General features: G+C 42.5%; 1 protein-coding gene across 12 annotated transcripts in view; it reads right to left on the bottom strand.

Moving 5' to 3' along the window:
• TBX4 (T-box transcription factor 4) overlaps positions 1–20,420 on the bottom strand; it is a 117,568-nt gene that overhangs the window by 74,526 nt on the left and 22,622 nt on the right. For 10 of the 12 annotated variants that reach the window (XM_061604970.1, XM_061604969.1, XM_061604974.1 and 7 more), the window contains one exon: positions 17,104–17,199. In XM_061604970.1, coding sequence (XP_061460954.1) covers positions 17,104–17,121 — 18 coding nt within the window. In that variant the 5' untranslated portion in view covers positions 17,122–17,199. Of the gene's footprint in view, positions 1–8,196; positions 8,285–17,103; positions 17,200–20,420 lie in introns of all 12 variants that reach the window. The other 2 variants (XM_061604980.1, XM_061604981.1) reach the window with 2 other exon arrangements.

Here is a 20,420-nt window from a genome sequence, read left to right as displayed (position 1 = left end):
AAGGTGGAGGGGACTGCAATATTGCCCCCTCCTTGCCCAAACTCCTTATCTGGAGTCCATTTTTAAACTTTGGTAATACTAAAAACAGACAAAAAGATGTTCTGTGTAAACATCCTAATGGTGAGCTTTAGTTAAGATAAAAGGGTTTGCCTTCTCCTAACTCGGACAGTCACTGGGAAAAAAGCAATAAAGATAATACAGAGGGCAGGCAGACATGGCTGCAGCTTTTTTCCAAGTTTTACTAAGCAGATTGGAGGTGGGGAGGTAGGGTGGTGGGATACCCAAAAAAATCTAACAGTGAAATGTATAATGTAAAGTTAAGCCTGGAAAGGAACCGGTAGAAATTTACACACAGATTGGTTGTTTCTATTCCTCAACATCACCATCAATGTAGCCCCGATGCTGTACAACCTTTACTTGGAAGTAACTCCTGCTGAGTTTAATAGGAACTCGCTTGGGGATAGGGTGGAAGAATCACTATGATCTCAGATCTAATCCTTCAAATCATGCTCAACTCCAACATTATTTAAATTGGACTGAGGTTGCAATTCTAACCCCACTTACCAGACAGCAAGCCCCACTGAATTCAACAGGAGTTACTTCTGAGTACACATGGTTAGGACCACACACTGCAGAATCCTAACCAAGTCTACTCAGAAGTAATACCTGTTGAATTCAATGGGGCTTAGTGACAGATGTTAGAATTGCAACCTGAGTTGTTACTGGTATTTAGGGTGGTACAGGGTGATCTCTGAGTAAGTTACTAGTTTAAAAAGCCACTGGAATCAATGGACTGGTATTTAGTGTTATTTAAATTTATTACTTTCATCATTTATACCTCTTCCTTTCTAACAGATATTCAAAGCTGCTTATAAATCACCCTAAAAACTCTGTATTCCAAGTATGCTTAGGGCCTGATTCTGCTTAGTCACTATATACCACAGATGGAAATGTAAACTATGCAAGCAACAAGTATTTTGGAAAAGGTTATTAAAATGATTGTAATGGAACTTGCAACAAATTATGCTTACAACCCCAATCCTCCTCAAAATGCAATCCTAGACATGCTTTACCTAGAGGCAAATCCCACAACTCAGCTTACCCCCTAGAAACTGGCACCCTAAATGTACTCTGATGTTACGTCTAATTGATTCACACCTGACTTACTATCCGTACCTCACTTTGAAGGATGTCTCTGGGAGGGCTACTCTAGCCCTCTAAATACATTTCCTATGTGGAAATGAAAGATCACACAATCCCAGCGGGACCTCCTTAGACAAAACATGAAACTTAGGTCTCTGAGTAAGAGTTTGAAAAGCCACCGAAATCTTAAAACTTAAAAATTGGGGAAAGTATGCTTAGGATCCATTTTTATAAGGATTCAACACACACACCTCGAGTAACCTTTGCTAATCCTAACATACAAAGACTCCTCCTCCACATACTTTCCTTGCAGTAAGCCCCACTGAACACTATAGGTTTTACGTATGAAGAAACAGGCACAGGATTTCTTTGTTTGGAAGCAAGTTACACTGACCTCAGTGGGACTGAAATTTCAGAGTGGTAACCCCTCAGAGTCTGGGGCGACGCTGTGCATAATGGAGCACATAGGATTTTGTTTGTGACTTCATCCCTCATGTGCGTGCTTGAATTGCAAATTATTATTATTATTATTATTGTTATTATAAATTTAACATCTTTACTATCTTGGGTACAACCCTGTGTCTGTTTTACCTAGGACTAAGCCCCACTGAACAAAGCGGGACTTACTTCAGAATAAACTCGAACAGGGTCATGCCAACAGGTCCCAAGTGTTTCAAGAGTGCAATCCTACAAACGCTTACCTATGAATAAGTCCCACTGAACTCAGTGAAAATTACTTCTGAGTAGATATGTATAGGAATGCCCTTAAAAAAACAACAGTACCCTTAGGCTGCAATCTCACACACAGTTTTACCTGGGCATTTATGGACTGCCTTCAAGTTGATCCTGACTTATGGCTACCCTATGAATAGGGTTTTCATAGCAAGCGGTATTCAGAGGGGGTTTACTGTTGCCTCCCTCTGAGGCTAGTCCTCCCCAGCTGGCTAGGGCCTGCTCAGCTTGCCACAGCTGCACAATCCAGCCCCTTCCTTGTCCGCAACTGCCAGCATAAGAACCATCAAACTCAATGGATATGGATAGAAATGTACAAAGTCTGCATCATTTGGGATGAATCATTTGCAACGGTCTGCCCTCCAGATCCTTTTTGAAAAGAGTCTAGACCTTCCTGATGATTTTAATTTTAATTTGCTTGCAGGGTCTTCTTTTCAAGTCTCCCACCCTGGTCCCGAGAAAGGGAGTTGCCAGCTGACTGCCACTCACAGTCTTGTTAGAAGGGCAGCCCCACTGTAATCAAGGTGGCTCTTGCTACTAAATGAAGCTGGGGGGGAGCTCTCATGTGTCACTCATTGCGGTGGTGCAATCTGGAAGCTTCCTAATGTGTCAGATTGGCCTGTGATTCAGGCCTCCCGTGTAAACTGAACACCTTGAAGCCCAGCTGATTTTAGAGCAACTCACTCCAGAGTAAATAAAGAAGATTTCTCTCCCCCCTTTTAAAAACATGTTTTAAATGCTATGTACATATGCATCCACTCCACAACCAAAAAACATCATTTAAATTGCATGCAAACATAAACGATCCCTGGGGCGTTTCCTCAGGAGAAATTTTTTATCAAACTTGGGGGAAGCAGATGGTTTGTGTGTATTTGGGTCATTCAAAAAGTTCTTAACATATTGGGCAGAGGGCCACACCTAATTTTGTAGTCAGAGGGACTTACTTCTGATTAAATACGCCTACCACGGTCAGGCAGCTCAATCCATCCTCTGCCTGCCTGTTTCGGAAGTAACTGCGCATATGGATTGCAGCGAGTTAGTCGGAAATCAATGCAACTGTTTAAGTGAACTATAATTTAAAACACACGGACACAGAAAGTTTAGCAAGCAGTCCCGAATCTTTGGGATCCAGACAGGAAGAAGACTAGTCAATTGACCAGGATGAGGATTCATAGTGGTAAGAGCTGATGATAGCAGCCCCTAACATCCATTTAGCAAGCAGCGGCACCCGTCCTCAGCTCACATTTTACCTTCTTGCAAGCTCGCATTTGGGGCTTTCAGCCGAAGAGGACCATATTTGGGTTCTAGGCCCGCGCCAACCCGAGCCTTGCATCGATACGTCTGCTGGTGGAGGTCTCCACGCCCCCATCCGAAAGGCCTGCAGCGTGCCCCTCTCCGTGTGTGTGTGTGTGTCTCTCTCTCTCTCTCTCTGACGACTCTTTCGCCTTTGCCCTCCATGAAATAAATCCCACGGTTGCCAGCCATATGCCCTTGGTGTCGTTTTTCTGGCATTACAAGTTCACCCTCACCTCAGTCTACTTAAAAAAAAAAAAAACTTCTTTCTCCTTCCTTATTTATAAACACTGAGCAAAGTCAGCCACACCCCCATATTTCAACAGTTTTAAGGGGGGGGGATCCTACCTTAAGCGCCAGCTATGCAATGACAGAGGAACGGTGGTGCTGATGCCCAAATCCCTCTCCTCCATACAAATTTTTTAAAGGGAGGCTTACCATACCCTTTCCATGCTATCAGTGGGTCCTAACCCTGAAGGATATTTTCTACTTCCACTGTCAGAAGCAGCCAGCTTGTGAATATCAGTGGCTGGGAACGACAGGAGCGGAGAGCGCTTTTGCGCTCAGGCCCTATTGAGAAGTCTTCTTGGCCAATGTGAGAACAGGATGCTGGACCACTGGCCTGATCCAGCAGGGCTCTTCTGATGTTCCCATTTACCTGGAAGAAAGCTCCTTTTGAACACAGCGGGGCTCACCTTCCGAGTAAGCATCCATAAGCTTGTGCGAGACAGACTCCGCAGCCCAACCTATCTACTTGGGAATAAAGCCTACAGAAGCGGGGAGCAGGAGAGAGAGGGAAGTGCTGTGTTTTTTAAAACTTAATTGAATGCTTAGGATTATCACTTGAATTTTGGGACTAAAGGAGTTATAACAGTAAAACAGCATCAGCAATAAGCCTAGTCAAAATCAGGTTGCATGCGCCTGACCTGCAACACCCTGCAGAATCCTTACTGGGTTTATGAAAATGTAAAGCGTCACATGGACGCCGAGGGCGCTGCGATAACCTTGCTCATCACGTGTTCTTAGGAGCACCCAAAATTATTTTGACTATAGATTTGAGGCGCGATCCAGCCACTGGTAGGCACTTCCAAGCGCTATCAACAGGAGGCATTGATATGCCCCTGGTGACTTGAAAATTCTGCTGGATGGTCCCTAATACACTTTTTAAAATATATAGTATCACTTGTTATCCTATCTAGCTGCTTCACAAGAGAGTAAAATCCGCAACTCTGTGCAAACTTTCCTTGAAATTATGACTTAGTTGCAAAGGATCGAGCTCTCAACAGGGCCTTTCCTCGCTCACCTGCTTGACTGTTAAGAGACCCACCAATTTTAATGGCACTCATTTTGAAGCAATGAAATCCTCAGCGTGCCTACTTGAGGAACCCGTGCAGACTGCAAAGAGACTGGTCTCATACTCAGTTTCCTGAGGAAACAGCACTTCACTTCCGCAGAAGGATGTTTCACTCCCCGGTAGGCCTGTTTTGGATGGGGTAAGGACACTCTTGGTGTCTGCCTGGACCAAACCAATTTCGAATTAAAAAGGTGTTCTGAATAGGAAAGGTGCTGTCTAAATGGTCCCTTGGGGTAGCCAGCCGCTGCCACAATCACTGGCCTTCTTTAAAAATGACTTTTTGTTTAAAAGGTAAGAAACCTGTTCTCTACTACACTACCCCTGACCTTTTTTTAAGAAATACTGCCTTTAAAAAGCAGTGGTGCCGTTTGTCCAGTCCTCTGTTTTTTATTTTCTTATATATATATATGTAGAATTTTTATAGGCATGCACTGGCATTTGCACAGACAAGAAGAATTCTGCATTTATTTATTTAAAAAACATTAGTTAAAGGGATCGATTTATCTAAGCAATTTCAATAGCTTCTTTTTTTTAAAAAGAGGAAATATAACAAGCTTGTAAAACGGCACCCAGAGGTAACTTTTATTTAGACACTTACAGTGCAATCAGGCCTACTCAGAAGGAAGTCCCATTGAGTTCAGTCTGGCTCGCTGTCACATGTAAGCATATGCATAGGCTTGCAGCAATCCCATACACATACACTCACCTGTGAGTAAGCCCCATTAAAGTCAGTCGGACTTACTGCTGAGTAGACATCCATAGGATCAGTCTGTTAAACTGCAATCCAACGTATCCTTAATCCAGGAATAAGGTCTATTTGAGTTTAGCAGAGCAGGACATATATAGGATCAAAGTGTAGGTGAGATTAAGGTTCTCTTATATCCAAGTAAACTTTACAGGATGGGGGTGTAAGGTGCTGGGGTTGCGGGTGTGACACTTAACAGTGAAAGCACACAGTTTCTAAAAAAGATCTAGGAAGATGACAAAATTAAATATATATATTTAAAGGATCACTATTATTTTAAGAAGAAAATATTCAGCTTGGCTTCCCATATCTGGCAAAGGCCACCTGGAATTAGGAAGTTATTTATTGTTAATAATAACACTTAGTAGCAGAGGAAAAAAACACTTCCCAACTCTGCAACGGTCAGAGAATCTAATTCTCAGATAATTTTACAGATTTCATGGAAGGCTAACTTGCAGAAGGTTGGCCGTGTAATGCCAACTCGGGAGTAAATCCCATGGATTTACTTCTGAATAATTTGCTCCAGAGGAAGAATTCCAGCTGTCACACAAGAAAAGTTAGTTGGCCATCACTGACTTCTGCAATTCCTCAGCCTCAGTTTACCCGTCTGTAAAATAAGGGTGACCCTGCACCTCTCACACACAAGCTGTTTCAAACGCAAACATTAGAGAAATGATCAGAGGACTTCCCCCCCCAAAAAAGGGGGGTCTAGGGAAAGTTATAATCATTGATATTAAGGATGGCGTCCTTGAGATTACCGCAACTAATCATTTTATGATGGTAACAAGAATGCATTCAAGATTGCAACTCTTAACATTAATGATAAAGCTGGATCAGGGAATAAGTGCCACTGAACTCAGGCGGCTCCCACAACCTAATCAAGGATGGCCAGGGTTTTCTTTTTAGGATCTAGTTTTCGACTTAGTACCACCACGTGGGGATCGACCCCTACACCGAATATTAGCAATCTAAGCTGCCTAAACCCTTCCCCAATTGTACTTGTGGCTTTGCAACTTTGCGCCTTGCAGCGAGTCACGTTTCTTAAATCCATTTTCCTTGCAGCCTCTGTTGCAATCTATGGTGCCTTAACTCCCCAAGTTTAAAGCACAATTTAGGATCGGAGGCTGGATCCTGTCTCTTCCATGAGAACACACACTTTTAAATTCCTGGGGAAACTTCTACCTGCGCCATCTTCCCCTTCTTTCCACCTTCTCCTGTATATACCTGACCACGCAGAATAAAAAAACACTTCTAAAACAAACCCTCTCCAAAGGTGTAGGTGCTTTTGTTTACATCCAGCGGGGTCAAACGAGTTGTCTGAAGTTCAAAGGTGAGGGCGAGGGAACACCCCATTTCTACGCACGCGCCACTCCCAAGACCTTTTATCATTAGCAGCATTAATGTTTTAAAGTATTATGCTATTCTTACAAATCCACCTTCACCACACAAAGGCAGCGATATTGACTAATCTGCATGTCGATTTCATCATTAGTAGTTAGTGGGAGGTACAAAGTTTTGAAGGATAAACTACACACACACAATTTTCTATTAGCAAATCGAACTGATCCTTTAAAAAAGTTATTTTCAGAATACTTTCTCTGTTTTGCTTTTAAGTGGGAGTTTATACCTGCAACATCTCTATTTGTTGCAGAAAGCTGCAAGCCTTTTAACTCCTTTGATAAAATTTGTGGATCTCATTGGGAAAAAGCCTTTCAAAGTGTTGATTAACATATTTAAGGTGTGTGTAATATCTATGTGTATCACAGACATGATATTAGCTCTGTGCTTTGTGTTATTGTTGTACAAAGCTGAAGAGTATAATTATCTAATAGATAATCTTGTGCTGTGAATCCTGTTAGGCAGTCAGGCTAACTCAGAGGGCTTTTTACTCATTGAACTCAAAGGACTTTACTTCTGAGTAAAGAAGCTTAAAGGTTTTGTTCTGCAAGGCATCAACTCATAATGACCAAGTCATTTTGAAAAATAAACAAAGAGGGGTGTCTAAAGAGTGACAGAAAAAATATTTTGAAAAATTAATCTTGCTTACCCTAAATTTAAAAAAAGTTTTTTGCTGCAGGGAGCCATCAAGTTTGTGTGTGTTCATAATATTTGAAACTAGGGAGTGTGTGATTTCCCCCCAGAATCATTACAAATACTGGATAGCAGCAGTTTTAGAAGGAAAACACACACACAAAATATGTTTCAATGCTCTAAATAATAAATACCCCTTTCTATAATAATAATAATAATAATAATAATAATAATAACCGCCTTCACACCCTCCATTTTCTTTTCTCTCAAAATGTTCCCCAAAAGATTTCCCCTCCCTCCCCAAACCTTGGCAATTAAGGCCTTTTGATTTAAGTGGAGTAAATCAGCTTTTGCAGAAACAAGAAATCTCTCGCCCTCGCCCTCGCCCTCGCCTCCCTGCTGCCCAAGAGATGACAACAGTTGAAACGCTTCGCTTTGGGTATCACGCATAGCAAGCACCAGGCCCCTGTGATTAGCTTGAGATGGATGATGGAAGTGGGAAAAAATGAAGCAGGTGATGGCTCCACGTTTTAAAGAAGGAATATGCATAAGCTTGAAACAAAGTGGACGTACATGCAACACACCAGAGGTTGGCTGAAGTGCTACCCAGCAACTGCACATAGCGCTGATCTGGACACAACCTGTCAGGTCTCCCCTCCCTGTTTTTCTACTGGTAGTGGAGAATTCATTCCTGTAGTTTCAGGTTGGTCCTTCCTCTCATTCTCTTCCCCTACCCCATTTCTGCTCCACAGGGTCTAGCAGGCAAAAGCTGGAAAGGTGCTAAACGCTTCCTTAGATCTGCCCCTTTCCTCTCCATCTGCACACCCCTTTTAACATAACTGGGGGTCTTTACTTTGTGGGTGGGTGTTTTGGGGGGGAAGAGACACTATTGACTCACAGTAATCGCCTGAGGCTGGAACGAGGAGCAGTCTGATGAAATTTCGCTGTTGTTGCTTCATCAAAAGCATCCAAGGGGGCTCAGCATCCTTGTAAACAAACAAACAAAAATCACCCTTTTCCCAAATCCTTTGCAAAAAATAAATAAATAAAAACAAAATGACAACAGAGTCCAGTTCTGGTTCTAGATCCTTCAAAAATGGTGTTGTTTTTTTTAAAAGGACACTCAGGAGAGGGGATCCCAGATGGAAAGATGGCTCCTTTCAAGCTGGTCTATGCCCATAGATTTCGCTTTGTACCTTTCAGATCGCCTCTTTAAAATGTTCCATTAAATAAAAAGAAAGAGAGAGAGCCAGTTTGGAGACTTGACGGCCCTCCCTCCTGCATTCCCTCCCTCTCCTCTGCTGACGTTGCTGCTGTCAGTCTTCAGGAGTTCCAACTATTTTCTTACTTAGGATCTTCCAAACAAATTCCCCCTCCCTTCTCTTTATATTCCCCTCTCACTCTCCCTCAACCTGAGGTCCCCTTTCCCAAAAACGGTCTCTGCCTCCCTTCCCCCCCCTTTCCCCTCAGAGTACCCTGGAGCCAAGCTGAGACAACACCATCTCTCTTCTCTCTACCCCCCCCCCCGCCTGCCGTCAACCCCCTTCTTAATGTTTGGATCCCGCTTTCAGAAAGGGAAGGGGGGGGTCAGAGAGGCACTTCATGGTTTAAATTATAGTACATCTGGAGTGCACAATCAGGCAGATAACATGCTCAGGGCATCAGCTAATAACACTGACTAAAAGGCTAAAGAGATAGCAGGCCTTTCGGCTTTTGAGCACAAGTCCTCTCCACCATCACACACACACACACACACACACACACACGTCTAGTTACACAAGGATCAGATATTTTGGGAGGAAACAGGCAGTGCACAACCTATCACAAAGAGGGGATCCCCACACGAGCAAGAGAGAAGGGGCATAGCTCAGTGACAGAGCACCTGCTCCGCAAGCAGAAGGTCCCTGGTTCAAATCACGGCATCTGCAGGCAGGGATGAGGAAAGGCTCCCTGCCTGAAACCCTGGAAAGCAGCTGCCAGTGACAACGCTGAGCTGGATGGACCAATGGTTTGACTCGGGATAAGGCTCCTTCCTGTGTTCCTAGGGCTCATCACCTCTACTGCTGCCACAGGCAAGAAGCTACTGTGCCTTTAAAAAAAAAATGGCAGCACAGCAGGCAGCAATCCAACAGGTGCTGCTTCTAATCTCTGCAACAGAGTCGGTGGTGTGCAGCAGTGAAAGACACTGAAACCGCTGGCTGGGCCACACTAAGGGCCTCTGTAGTCCAGCATCCTGTTTTCCAGTAGATGTCTCTGGGAAGCTCACAAGCCGGGCGTGAAGGGCAAAGTCCAACCCCCTTCATCTCCAGAATCAGGCCTTTAAGTCTGGAAGCTCCATTCAGCTTTCATAGTTATCTATCCTCCCCCCTCCTCCTCCATTAATTTGTCTAATGCAAAGTTTGAAAACCTCAGTTTGTGGTCCAGGGTTTTAGGCAAGGAGTCCTGTGCATGTGAATCCCAATCAGTTAATTATGAGTTGAGTGAACAAATGCTTCCCTTTTTGTCAATCCTGAATTGACTGCTCATGATTTCCACTACGTGAGCCTAAGTCCTGGCAGCAGGATGATGATGATGATGATGATGATGATGATGAGAGAGGATGAAAAAAGTCTGTCCATTTGTCCAAGCAGTTCATAATATTATACAGTTCTAACCCACCGCCATTAGTTGTCTTGTCACCAAGAAGCTCTAGGTTCTCATCTTCCTTCTTCGGAAAGATGCTCCAGCTTGGGTCATTGGTGCAGACCAGAGACAGGGCATTCTCGATCGTGGCCCCCACCCTCTGGAATTCCCTTCCTCTCGATCTCCGACATGCTCCCTCCCTGACAGGTTTTCGCAAAGCCTTAAAGACCTGGCTGTTCAGGCGGGCCTATGGAATGGGGGACGATTGATTTTTATGTGATTTTAACTGGAATTGTTCTAAACTGATTATGATTATGTTATTGGTTTATTATGCTGTATACTATGAATTGTTTTACCATTGTAAGTCGCCTAGAGTGTCCACTAACCTGGACAGATAGGCGACCAATAAATAAAATTTATTATTATTTATTTCACTTGCCCACTTTTCTGTCCCTTTCCTAGCTTTTCTATTAGTATTGCTACTTCTGTTATTTATCATTGTTGTTATTATTTAAATATATTTTACCCATCCTTTCCCAAAGGTCCCAGGGCAGGTTACAACAGTTTTGAAATACATAATTAAAAACAGTTAAAAAGAACCTAAAATCGCAACGTTTACATATTGCATTGATAAACTACCTTTCTGACAAGGCACCCAAGGTGGTTTACAAATATTAAAATACTAAAAAATAAATAAAGGAGGTAAAATGTAGAGTGACAGTTCTCCTCTCCAGCTGACTGGGAGCTGAAGGTACAAGCTCCCTGGCTTGGCCTATCTCACTTCTGCCTTCCTCCAGTTCACACAAGTCTCTGCTTCATCATACCCACGATCTGCTCATAGATTTTCAAAAGTGGCACCAGGGGTGTAGTCTCCAGGGTCTCGGGGGTGTGTGTGTCTTAGTCCCCTTACATTTTTGGGAGCAGGGTCCCAGCAGGGTCCCTATGACTCCAGCATCATACAAGCCAATCAGTATGGAAGGGGAGCGTTAGTCACTGAGAAAAGTTTCTAACTTGTTTCCTTGTCCTTTCCCGCTGATTGAAGCCAATCAGAGTGAAAGGAGGTAAGAGAGCCACTGAGCAGACTCTTCTCAGTAGCTGATTGGCTTCTAAGGAAGGACTGAGGAGTGCAGAGGTGATGACAGAAAGCAAGCAAGCGAGGGGGCATGGCTGTGAGGGGCCATGGCATGAAGGAGGGACCCTGCACTTCTGGATTTGCCACTACACTACCGAGTGGCACACTTATTTTTCAAAGAGCTCAGAAACTGTAACTTTAGAGCAATAATTAACCTGCCCGTCATCAAACAATCCCAAGGCAGGTTACAATATTATTTAAAACAACAAGCCAGCAAAAATGAAAATATGTCAAATAGATTTTTTTTTAAATCAACAACAAAATTACAGCAGCAGACTACAATGTTGGCACCTGTTGTAGTTCCAGAGAGAAGAGCGTTCAGCTATGGGGCACTGACTCCTCCAGATCTAAGGGCCTGGGCAAGCTGATAACAGGACATAAAAAGAGCTGGATCAGACCCAAAAGCCCATCTAGTCCAGCATCCTGTTCCTGCAGTGGCCAACCAGATGCCCCAAAGTAAAGCCTGCAAAGCAGGACCTGAGCACAACAGCACCCTCCCCACTTGTGACACCCCAGCAACCGGCCTTCAAAGACATACTGCCTCCAACGCATAAGAGCTTAAACGTAGCCCTGCTGAATCAGGCCAAAGGCTCATCTAGTCCAGCATCCTGTTCCCACAGTGACCAACCAGAAATCTATGGGAAGCCCCTAAGCAGGACTACACATACATGTGTACACAGCCTTCAAAATGCAACATCGGGCAAGCAGCTGCCTCCTCAGTGCCTCCATCAATATAATGGGGATAATCACAATCTGCATCAAAAGGCTACTACTTCTCCCTATGCAGCCCTCTTTCAAATATTATTGATTGATTGATTGATTGCATTTATATACCGCCCCATAGCCAAAGCTCTCTGGGCAGTTTACAGCAATTAAAAACAAATATACAAATTTTAAAACACAAAAACCAATTTAAAAATACAATTTTTAAAAATTTAAAAATTTAAAAACACATGCTAAAATGTCTGGGAGAAGAGGAAAGTCTTGACCTGGCGCCGAAAAGATAACAGTGTTGGTGCCAGGCGCACGTCATCAGAGAAATCATTCCATAATTTGGGGGCCACCACTGAGAAGGCCCTCTCCCTTGTTGCCATCCTCCCACCTTCCCTCCGAGTAGGTACCCGGAGGAGGGTCTTAGATGTTGAGCGTAGTGTACGGGTGGGTTCATGTCAGGAGAGGCACTCCATCAGGTATTGTGGTCCTAAGCCGTGTTATTATTATTACACACACACTCTACCTAAGGTGGTGGCCATCACAGCATCATGGTGAATTCCATAATTTCATATTGCAAGAAACACACAAACGACTAACTCCCCTTTTCTTGTCCAAACCCTATCCATCTCATTCAGTCAACTGTGTGGGCATACAGAACCACATCTAATTTAAAAACAAAAACATTTTGAAGTGTCAGCAACCAAACAGCCAATGAACCCAAGCAAAAATAGTGATGTAAGCACTGGGTACGCTGAATGTAATGCAGTTATGCTACTATCAACCCTAAAGGGCTTAACTTCCTTGAGTTTAAGAGGCTAACATCCACATGTCAAAACTGGTTGTATATCCTAGCTGGAACTGATTTGCATTCAGAAGGTCACAGATTCTGGAAGGTTTGCAATTCAACACCAAATGGTCCATCAAGGTCAGTACTTGTCTACACAAACTGACAGTAGCTCTCTGGGGTTTCAGGCAGGGGTCTCTCCCAGCCCTACCTGGAAATGCTGGGGATTGCACCTGGGACCTTCTGCATGCAAAGCAGCTGTTCTACCACTGAGCTATGACCCTTTCCCACACCCCTGAGTCTTGGCAGCATCTTAAAAACTAACAGATTTGTCATGGCATAAGCCTTAGTGGACTTGAGTCCACAATATCAACTCCCGATGTCAGTCACCTTTGCCCATTTGGCAGAGCCAACCCACCCACCCCCATCCAGCTCCTAAGACAATCTCACCTAAGGGTAGATTTCTGTTGCCGGGGAGCTGGACTAGGCCCTTGGGAGACCTGGGTTCAAATTCCCACTCAGCCATGAAGATCTTTAGGTGACCTTGAGCCAGTCACTGTCTCTCAGCCTAGCCTACCTCACAGGGTTGTTGTAAGGACAGAATGGGGAGGGGGAGAGCCATGTACACAATCTTGAGCTCGTTGGAGGAAAGGTGGGATACACATGTAGTAAAATTAATTATTTAAAATATTTACAACTTATAAACATCTTAGATTCTTAAAGGTCTTGGGATAGCGGGTTGTCTTCACCATCAATATTATTGCTAATAATAATAACAACCCATCTTTCTTACCTCCTTCAAATACTTTCTCAAAACCTACCTTTTATGCAGAACTGTAGTGTAGTGACAAATTCAGAAGTGCAGGGTCCCTTCATGACAGTCATGCCGGGTCCCCTCACAGCCAAGCCCCCTTGCTCACTCTCTTGCTCCCTGTCATCATCTTCACTCCTCAATTCTTCCTATATGTAACTTCTCCCACGACAACAGATGTCCCTAGGAGCCAATAAGCATGAAAGGGGAATGTGTTAGCTACTGAGAAGAGTCTTCTCAGTGGCTGACTCACCTCTTTTCACTCTGATTGGCTCCAATCAGCAGGAAAGGACAGGAAGCATGTTAGAAGACTCTCCGCAGTGGCTCACACATTCCCCTTTCATGCTGATTGGCTTGTAGGATGTTGGAGACATTGGGACCCTGCTCCCAAAAAAGTAAAGGGTCTAAGGCCCCCTGAGACCCTGGACCGCTACAACTCTGCTTTTATGTGAAACCTTTGGAAGAGTCCCCTAATCCCCAGTGCCTTCCTGTAAGAGAGCCTGTAATCAGGATTAAGTATGTGCAACTGAAATAAATCACATGGAGGTCTCACTGTATACCCCTCTGTTGTTTCTCAAGTAGTCAAATTTAAAACTGTAAGCTCTTTGGAGGCAGGGTCTGTATTCTGTTAGGATGACATCAACAACAGTACTAAAAACCCATCTCTCTCCAAATCCATTACTCCCTAATTTCTGCTTTGTTTCTAGTCTGTATCCAACATCGGAGAAGGCCCATTAAAATTAATGGATGTGATAAACACTGGCATGTAAACTTCAATGGGCTTACTCTGAGTAGGGCATAATTAGCTACAACTCTTTGTCTCTCAAATCCCATACCAAGTGTTAAAAAGATGTTTTTAAGATTTTTATAAAAAGAAGTTTTGTTTTCAGGTGTTCTGTAAATGTTTTAAGTGTTCTGTCATTCGTTTATTGCCCTGGGCTCCTTCTGGGAGGAAGGGCAGGATATAAATTTAAATAAATAAATAAAACGTGCTGCCTCTCTTGTTAAGTCTTTTGAAAGGGGGAAAAGGAGCCCTCACAATCCAACAAGCAACAGTTTTCCTAAAGAGGAGCTCTGTGGAACTCAAGAAGCTTGCATCTATCTAATCAGTCAGAAAATATTTAAGAAAGAAAAACCGACAAACCACTCATTAGCTCTGGGGAAAAAAACTTCTGAGGGTTGCTCAGAGCAAAGATGGTGAGCAGTGATTTCCCCAATGATTTTTGGGGCTCTGCAATCCTTTACATACTTATCCCAGTGTAATCCTTGCCAAACTCCAAGACATCTATTTCTGAGTAGACAAGCAGAGCACAGAAGTGGGCTGTTAAAAACTGAAGTCCCCAGGGCCAAATGAACTTTTCAGCATGGCCCCCCTTCTGAGACTGAAAGGAAGAAAGGGGGGAAGAGGTGTTCCCCCCTCCTTTTGGGGGATGGGTGGGTCATCTCTACAACTTTTAGGTGGAGTTCAAAGCTACAGAGCACTTAAAGAGTCAAGGTCATATTCCCCTCCCGCCAAAACAGAACAAAAAAAGCCTCACCCCACCTGCCTCAGACCTATATCAGGATTTTAAAACACACACCAGAGAGAGATCCAATAATTAATTTTTAAGCAGATTTGATTAATATGGAGCAGCAATTTGGACTTTGGGGAGGGCAGAACAAAGTAGATTTTGATCAATTTGGGGAAGCAGTTTAGGGTTTAGGGTGGGAGGATTTAAAAAAAAGAAAAGAAGTAAAACCTTCTTGGGCCCAAACTGTTCAAACAAAGCAGAAATGGAAAAGGGAGTTGAAGAAGAAAATTGAAATATCTCTGGTGTTCAAAATAGTCAATCCTTCCCTGCCTCAAAAAATAAACAAATGCATTTCATTTTCAGACAATCCAATTTACATTTGATGGCACTGGTTTATTTTATTCTTTCTTTGGGGGAGCAGAAATGTTTGGTGTTAAAACCTTGAAATACACACACGCACATCCATTACACATGTGTACACGTATTTCATTTAGTCCCACAGATTAAAAACAAATATAGACGTATGCTCTTAACATTTCCAGCCTGTTCCAAAATAATATGTTTACCTGGAAAATAAACGCTATTTACTCACGCATGGGACTTACTTGGAAGTAAATAAACATGTAACCTAGTTTTCATTGCTCAAATGAAAACGGTGGAGCCATTCTCTGGTCTGAAAATTTGTTATATATGATTTACATGGCAGCTAGAACTGTACAAAGATACAAATATTATTGACTGAGCCCTTTGGTTGCTTCCTCCTGTGGAATTTGCAATTCCTCCTCCATAGGGGTACTTCCAGGGCCATTATCATTCCCCTAACTGCCTATGAGCCCTATTGCAATGGGGAAATCAGGAGCTAGGGAGGGAGGATAGGAAGGAGCCCCCCTCACCTGAATGAAAGAGGGGGACTGAGAAACATGCTTGCAGGAGAGGTCACCCCCACCTAGTTGTGTGTGTTATTGTGGGGATGGGTTAGCAACCTGTTCATTTTGGGGTTTAGAAAACTTGCAAAAAAGTTAATTATATATTTCCATCACCAAATCCACAGGCAAGAGTTGTTTCTCAGCTTTCCTACTCATCCCAAAACTAGCATGGTTATGATCGAGAAGCCAGTCTATTTCCTTTGAATGAGATATGACACCGGAGTAAATAAACATGGTAAAGGTGTATATATACACATGTACATATATACTGTACTTACAGGCCACAAGGCAACCCCCCCTCAAAGAATCCCAGAAGTCCCCACAGTGTCTGTTTTAATGGGATATGGAAGAGGAAGGGGGGGGGTGTTACTTTGGAGTAAAAATGCCAAGTCTTTAAAAATACCCTCAATTTGCTGGAAAATCACACACACACACAAAGCGCTTCCCTCGTCTCTAAAACCTTAGACACATTTGATAACAGAGGATGCAGTGAGGCAACAAGAAAACTGACAGTTAACTCAATGTTTAAAAGTTAATATTTTAAAATATGTATAAAGAGAGGTCACAAAGATGAAAACAAGGGGGAGGCATTCAACGCCAGCCCTACTCAGAGAAGACCCATTGAAAGTAATAAGCATGACTAACTTAGGTTCATTCATGTCAATAGGTCTACTCCTGAGTAGGGCTTAGTTTACAACCCAGAGGAAGGTGAACAACTGGGGCTGTCTCTTTGGAACTATAGCCATATATCAGAACACAATGCAGAGTATTCAGTTCGTGCCAAATGGTGGGTTTCTCTCCCACCCCCTCTAACAAAAGGGGGGGATTTCAGCCTGTAATAAATAAAACAATTTGGAACCGCCTGCAGAATGTCATCTTCAGATGGATTCTGCCAGCGCTTGGAACATAGGAGGCTGCAATCCTATGCATACTTGCCTGGGAGTAAGCCCCCAGTAAACACAATGGGGCTTACCACCAATAAACAGGCCATAAGCCTTGCATATTGGTGGGTGGTTGTTGATCCAATCTCTGGGACAGTTTCTTTCCAGATAAAATAAACAGCAGATTGTGGAATCTTAGATTTGGAGGTTCTAAAGGAAATCCCAGCAAAGTTATCCCAGGTTAGGAACAAATTATCATGTGAATTCCTTATTCTCTGAAAGGACCAAAATAATCCTCCAGAACCTGAGTTCTCTTTTAGTGTGAAATGTAGTGCAATCCCTAAGTATGTTTATTCAAAGTTAAGGTTCCAGTCCTCAAGGCGCTTACTTGGGAGGAAGCTCCATTGAACACAGCAGCACTTACCTCAGAATAAACAGGCATAGGCCAGGGCTGCAACTCTTCGAATTCCACTGGACTTTACTCCCAAATCCAAGCCTGCATAGGATTGCAGCTTTATACCTTCACAAAAAAAATAATGACACACCTTAATACCTTTAAGTTTAGAGAAATAATTATTTGCTCTAAAATCGAACCCTTAGCATTAGTTGCATTAAAAATAAGTTTATGCAAAATATCCTAGTATTAAAGTATCTTATGCTAAAACATCCAGGGAAATTGTCAAAATCCACAATTGGGTAAATGTCCTTTTTTGGACAAACCAGAACATCACAAAATAATCAGCAAGCTTTCCAAATTCTTCAGAAGTCAGGATTCCTCCTTAAAACTTTTTTAAATTTCAGGGTAATTGTTTCTGTATTTCCAACCCCTATATTTATTAAGTAATTAACAACATGAGATAAAACCGGACCCTCCCAAGCTTCTGACTTTCCCAGCAATAATCTTCAGTCATTCTGCCCACATGCAACCCGGACCCAAGGTATATTTACTCAGAAGTACCCTCCACTGGTTTCAATGGGGCTTCTTTCCAGTACAACAGGCATAGAATTCCATCCTTATCCTTGGGCATTTCTGGCTGATCTTAAGGACATTTTTAAAAAACCATCACTCATACATATAACCCCCACAGCCTGGTTCTAGTCCCATTTACTCCAAAGTAAATCCCACAAAATTCAAACACATATATACTGCTGCTAAGGTAGTGTGTATAGGTCAGTTGTCTACTCAGAATAAAGCCCAACTGCGTTCAGCGGTCCTGACACCTAAATCCAGGTGACCCTTAAACTGACTGTAGAGTCAATGGGCCCTAGGTGACACAACCCATGTTCACACGTGGATCCTGGTGTAAAAGTGTCCTACGAAGCAGGGTTGGAAGCCCCAAGGGATCAAAGCCTTGTAGGCTCCAACTGTGTATAGAGAAATGTGGGTTGTTTTTTTTTAAGTGTCAATTTTTTCTATATCCATGTCTAAACCAGGAATATAGCTCCACTGAGTTCCAACAGGGTGCTCTCCCTTTGTAATGATGGGGCAGGGGAGCCTCTTGCAACCCTAAATTGTATATTGATTTATATATTGTATTTTGCATTGCTGTAAGTCGCCTAGAGTGTCCGTTAGCTCAGACAGATAGGCAACTAACAAATAAAATATTATTATTATTATTATTATTATAAACACCATTTTCTCAGAAATTGTGCCCACTGAGTTCAACACACCAAGAAAGAGTGTTTAGGATTGCAGCAGAAAAGTGCCTTTCAATGGATTTGGATTCTGGGAAGAAAACCCATGGGGCTATATCAAATGTTAGTCCTACTCAGAGTTGGTCCATTGAAATTCATGGACACAACCAATTTAGGTCCATAAATTTCAACAGGTCTACATAGAACTTAGTTGGCTAAACCCCACCGTTTTAATTTTTTCTTTTTAAAGCAACCTTGTACAGACTGACTGGCCATAATTAATTTGGATTTATTCATTTCATTTCAAAGCATGTTTTTGCTTTAAAAAAATAATGTAGGGTTTTCCCTCCACACACTCATCTCAGTTTTCTTACAGAAAGTGGAGAGAAATGAGAAGGGGAGAGATGGCTGGGAAATAAACACACCAACGCTTTCTATGAAGTCTGCATCCACAAAATTATTTAGCAGCAACTCCCATTGACATGCACGGGACTCCCTTCTGAATGATGTCCTGCAATAACAGCCCCCTCTCCAGCCTCACCTTAGAATAAAACCTGCAGCCTGATATATTTAGAAGTAAACCCATTGTAGCCAGTATGGTTTACTCTTCCAGGTAAATGCACTGCGGTTTTGTTCAACTAAGTTCCATTCAGAGTAGACCCGCTGAAATTGAAGGACCTGAGTCATGTCTATTAATTTCAGTAGGTTTACTCCAAGCAGGAGTAACATTGAATACAACCTTTGATTTTTTTTGTTCGTTTCCTTCCCAAACAGATATGAAGGCAGCTAAATCATGAGAAATTCTTCTCTTTCATTCCACCTTTAAATATATCTCACGATTTTCGATTACTGACCAGAATGAGAACTGGATTCTCAAAATTAAAACATAACAGATTATAGAGATTGACACTGTTATTTGCATGTTTAAGAGCACCGTCATGCTTCCATAGTAAAACACTTTTCAGGGTGCTGAGCAGGGATGCATAGGATTGCTCTGCGCCTATAAGTAAGACAGAGAACTAGTGAGTAAATGTGTTAATTTGGGAAGTCATCCCCATCGAACTCAATGGGATTTACCTCTGAGTAGACACTGCACAAGGTAAGCACCTTCCCATCGGGACCCTAACAGTGTTGCCCCTTGCGATGGTCTAAATGTGGTGTTTGCTAAGGTGTGGGAAAACAGCAAATAAAACCAAGATTTATAAATTAAAAGGGAAAATTGCACTGTTTAAAAAAAATCTGAAAGAAGGGGAAAGTAAGCAACAATAACAAAAGGGATGGGGAGGTAGAAGAGGATAGAAAAAAGAACAGAAAGAGGCAAAAAATCCTATAAAATAATAGGAAAAAGGACACATGCCCAAGAAACATCTAAAAAAAGTAGAATTTAAAACTGCACCAACTCCTCAGAGCAAACTAAGAAAGAAAAAGAATAATTAAAAATACACCATCTCTGAAGCACAGAACATTTTTAAAGGGGTGGTGGTGGAGAGAATTGCAGCCAGCGATTTTAATCGCCTGACCTCAGCTGAATTCACAATGATGAGTTTTCAAAGCTTAATCCCGGCCAACTTTGTATTGCATCCATATGGGATAATGGGAACCCGCCAGAGAACATTTACACGTGTGCAAAGGCACATACGGAAACCTGTCTAGTTAGGCGTGTAAAAAGGCAGATGTCTGAATCCCTAAAGATAAAGTCTATGGTACAATCCTACCCCAAGAGTCAGAATTTAGCCACTGACTTTAATGGGTTGTCGTGTGCTGTAGCATACCTGTATATCCTAGTATACCAGTGAGATGTCATAGGGTTTTTTTTAAAATCCCTGGATGTAAAAATAAGAAGTTGTCAAAATAAATAACTTTCAGCACCATCCTAAACTTCCTACTCAGACAGAAGCCCCGGTGAGTTCAACGGGACTTAAGTGTGCATAGGATTGCAGTATTATCTACCTCTCTCCACATCTGGGCTACCAATCTTAAATTCTTAACTCAGAATTATGCTCCACTGAGTGTAATTGGATTTCCTTCCAGGTAAGTGCATGACCAGGATTGTAACCTAAAAGTAACATTTAGGTGGTTTGTGGTAAACTAATCACACAGCTGCCT

The sequence above is a fragment of the Rhineura floridana genome, chromosome 21 (genome assembly GCF_030035675.1).
Source record: "Rhineura floridana isolate rRhiFlo1 chromosome 21, rRhiFlo1.hap2, whole genome shotgun sequence".
Lineage (NCBI taxonomy): Eukaryota > Metazoa > Chordata > Lepidosauria > Squamata > Rhineuridae > Rhineura > Rhineura floridana.
The sequence above is the reverse complement of the archived record's forward strand: the minus strand, read 5'-3'. Positions and strand labels throughout refer to the sequence as shown.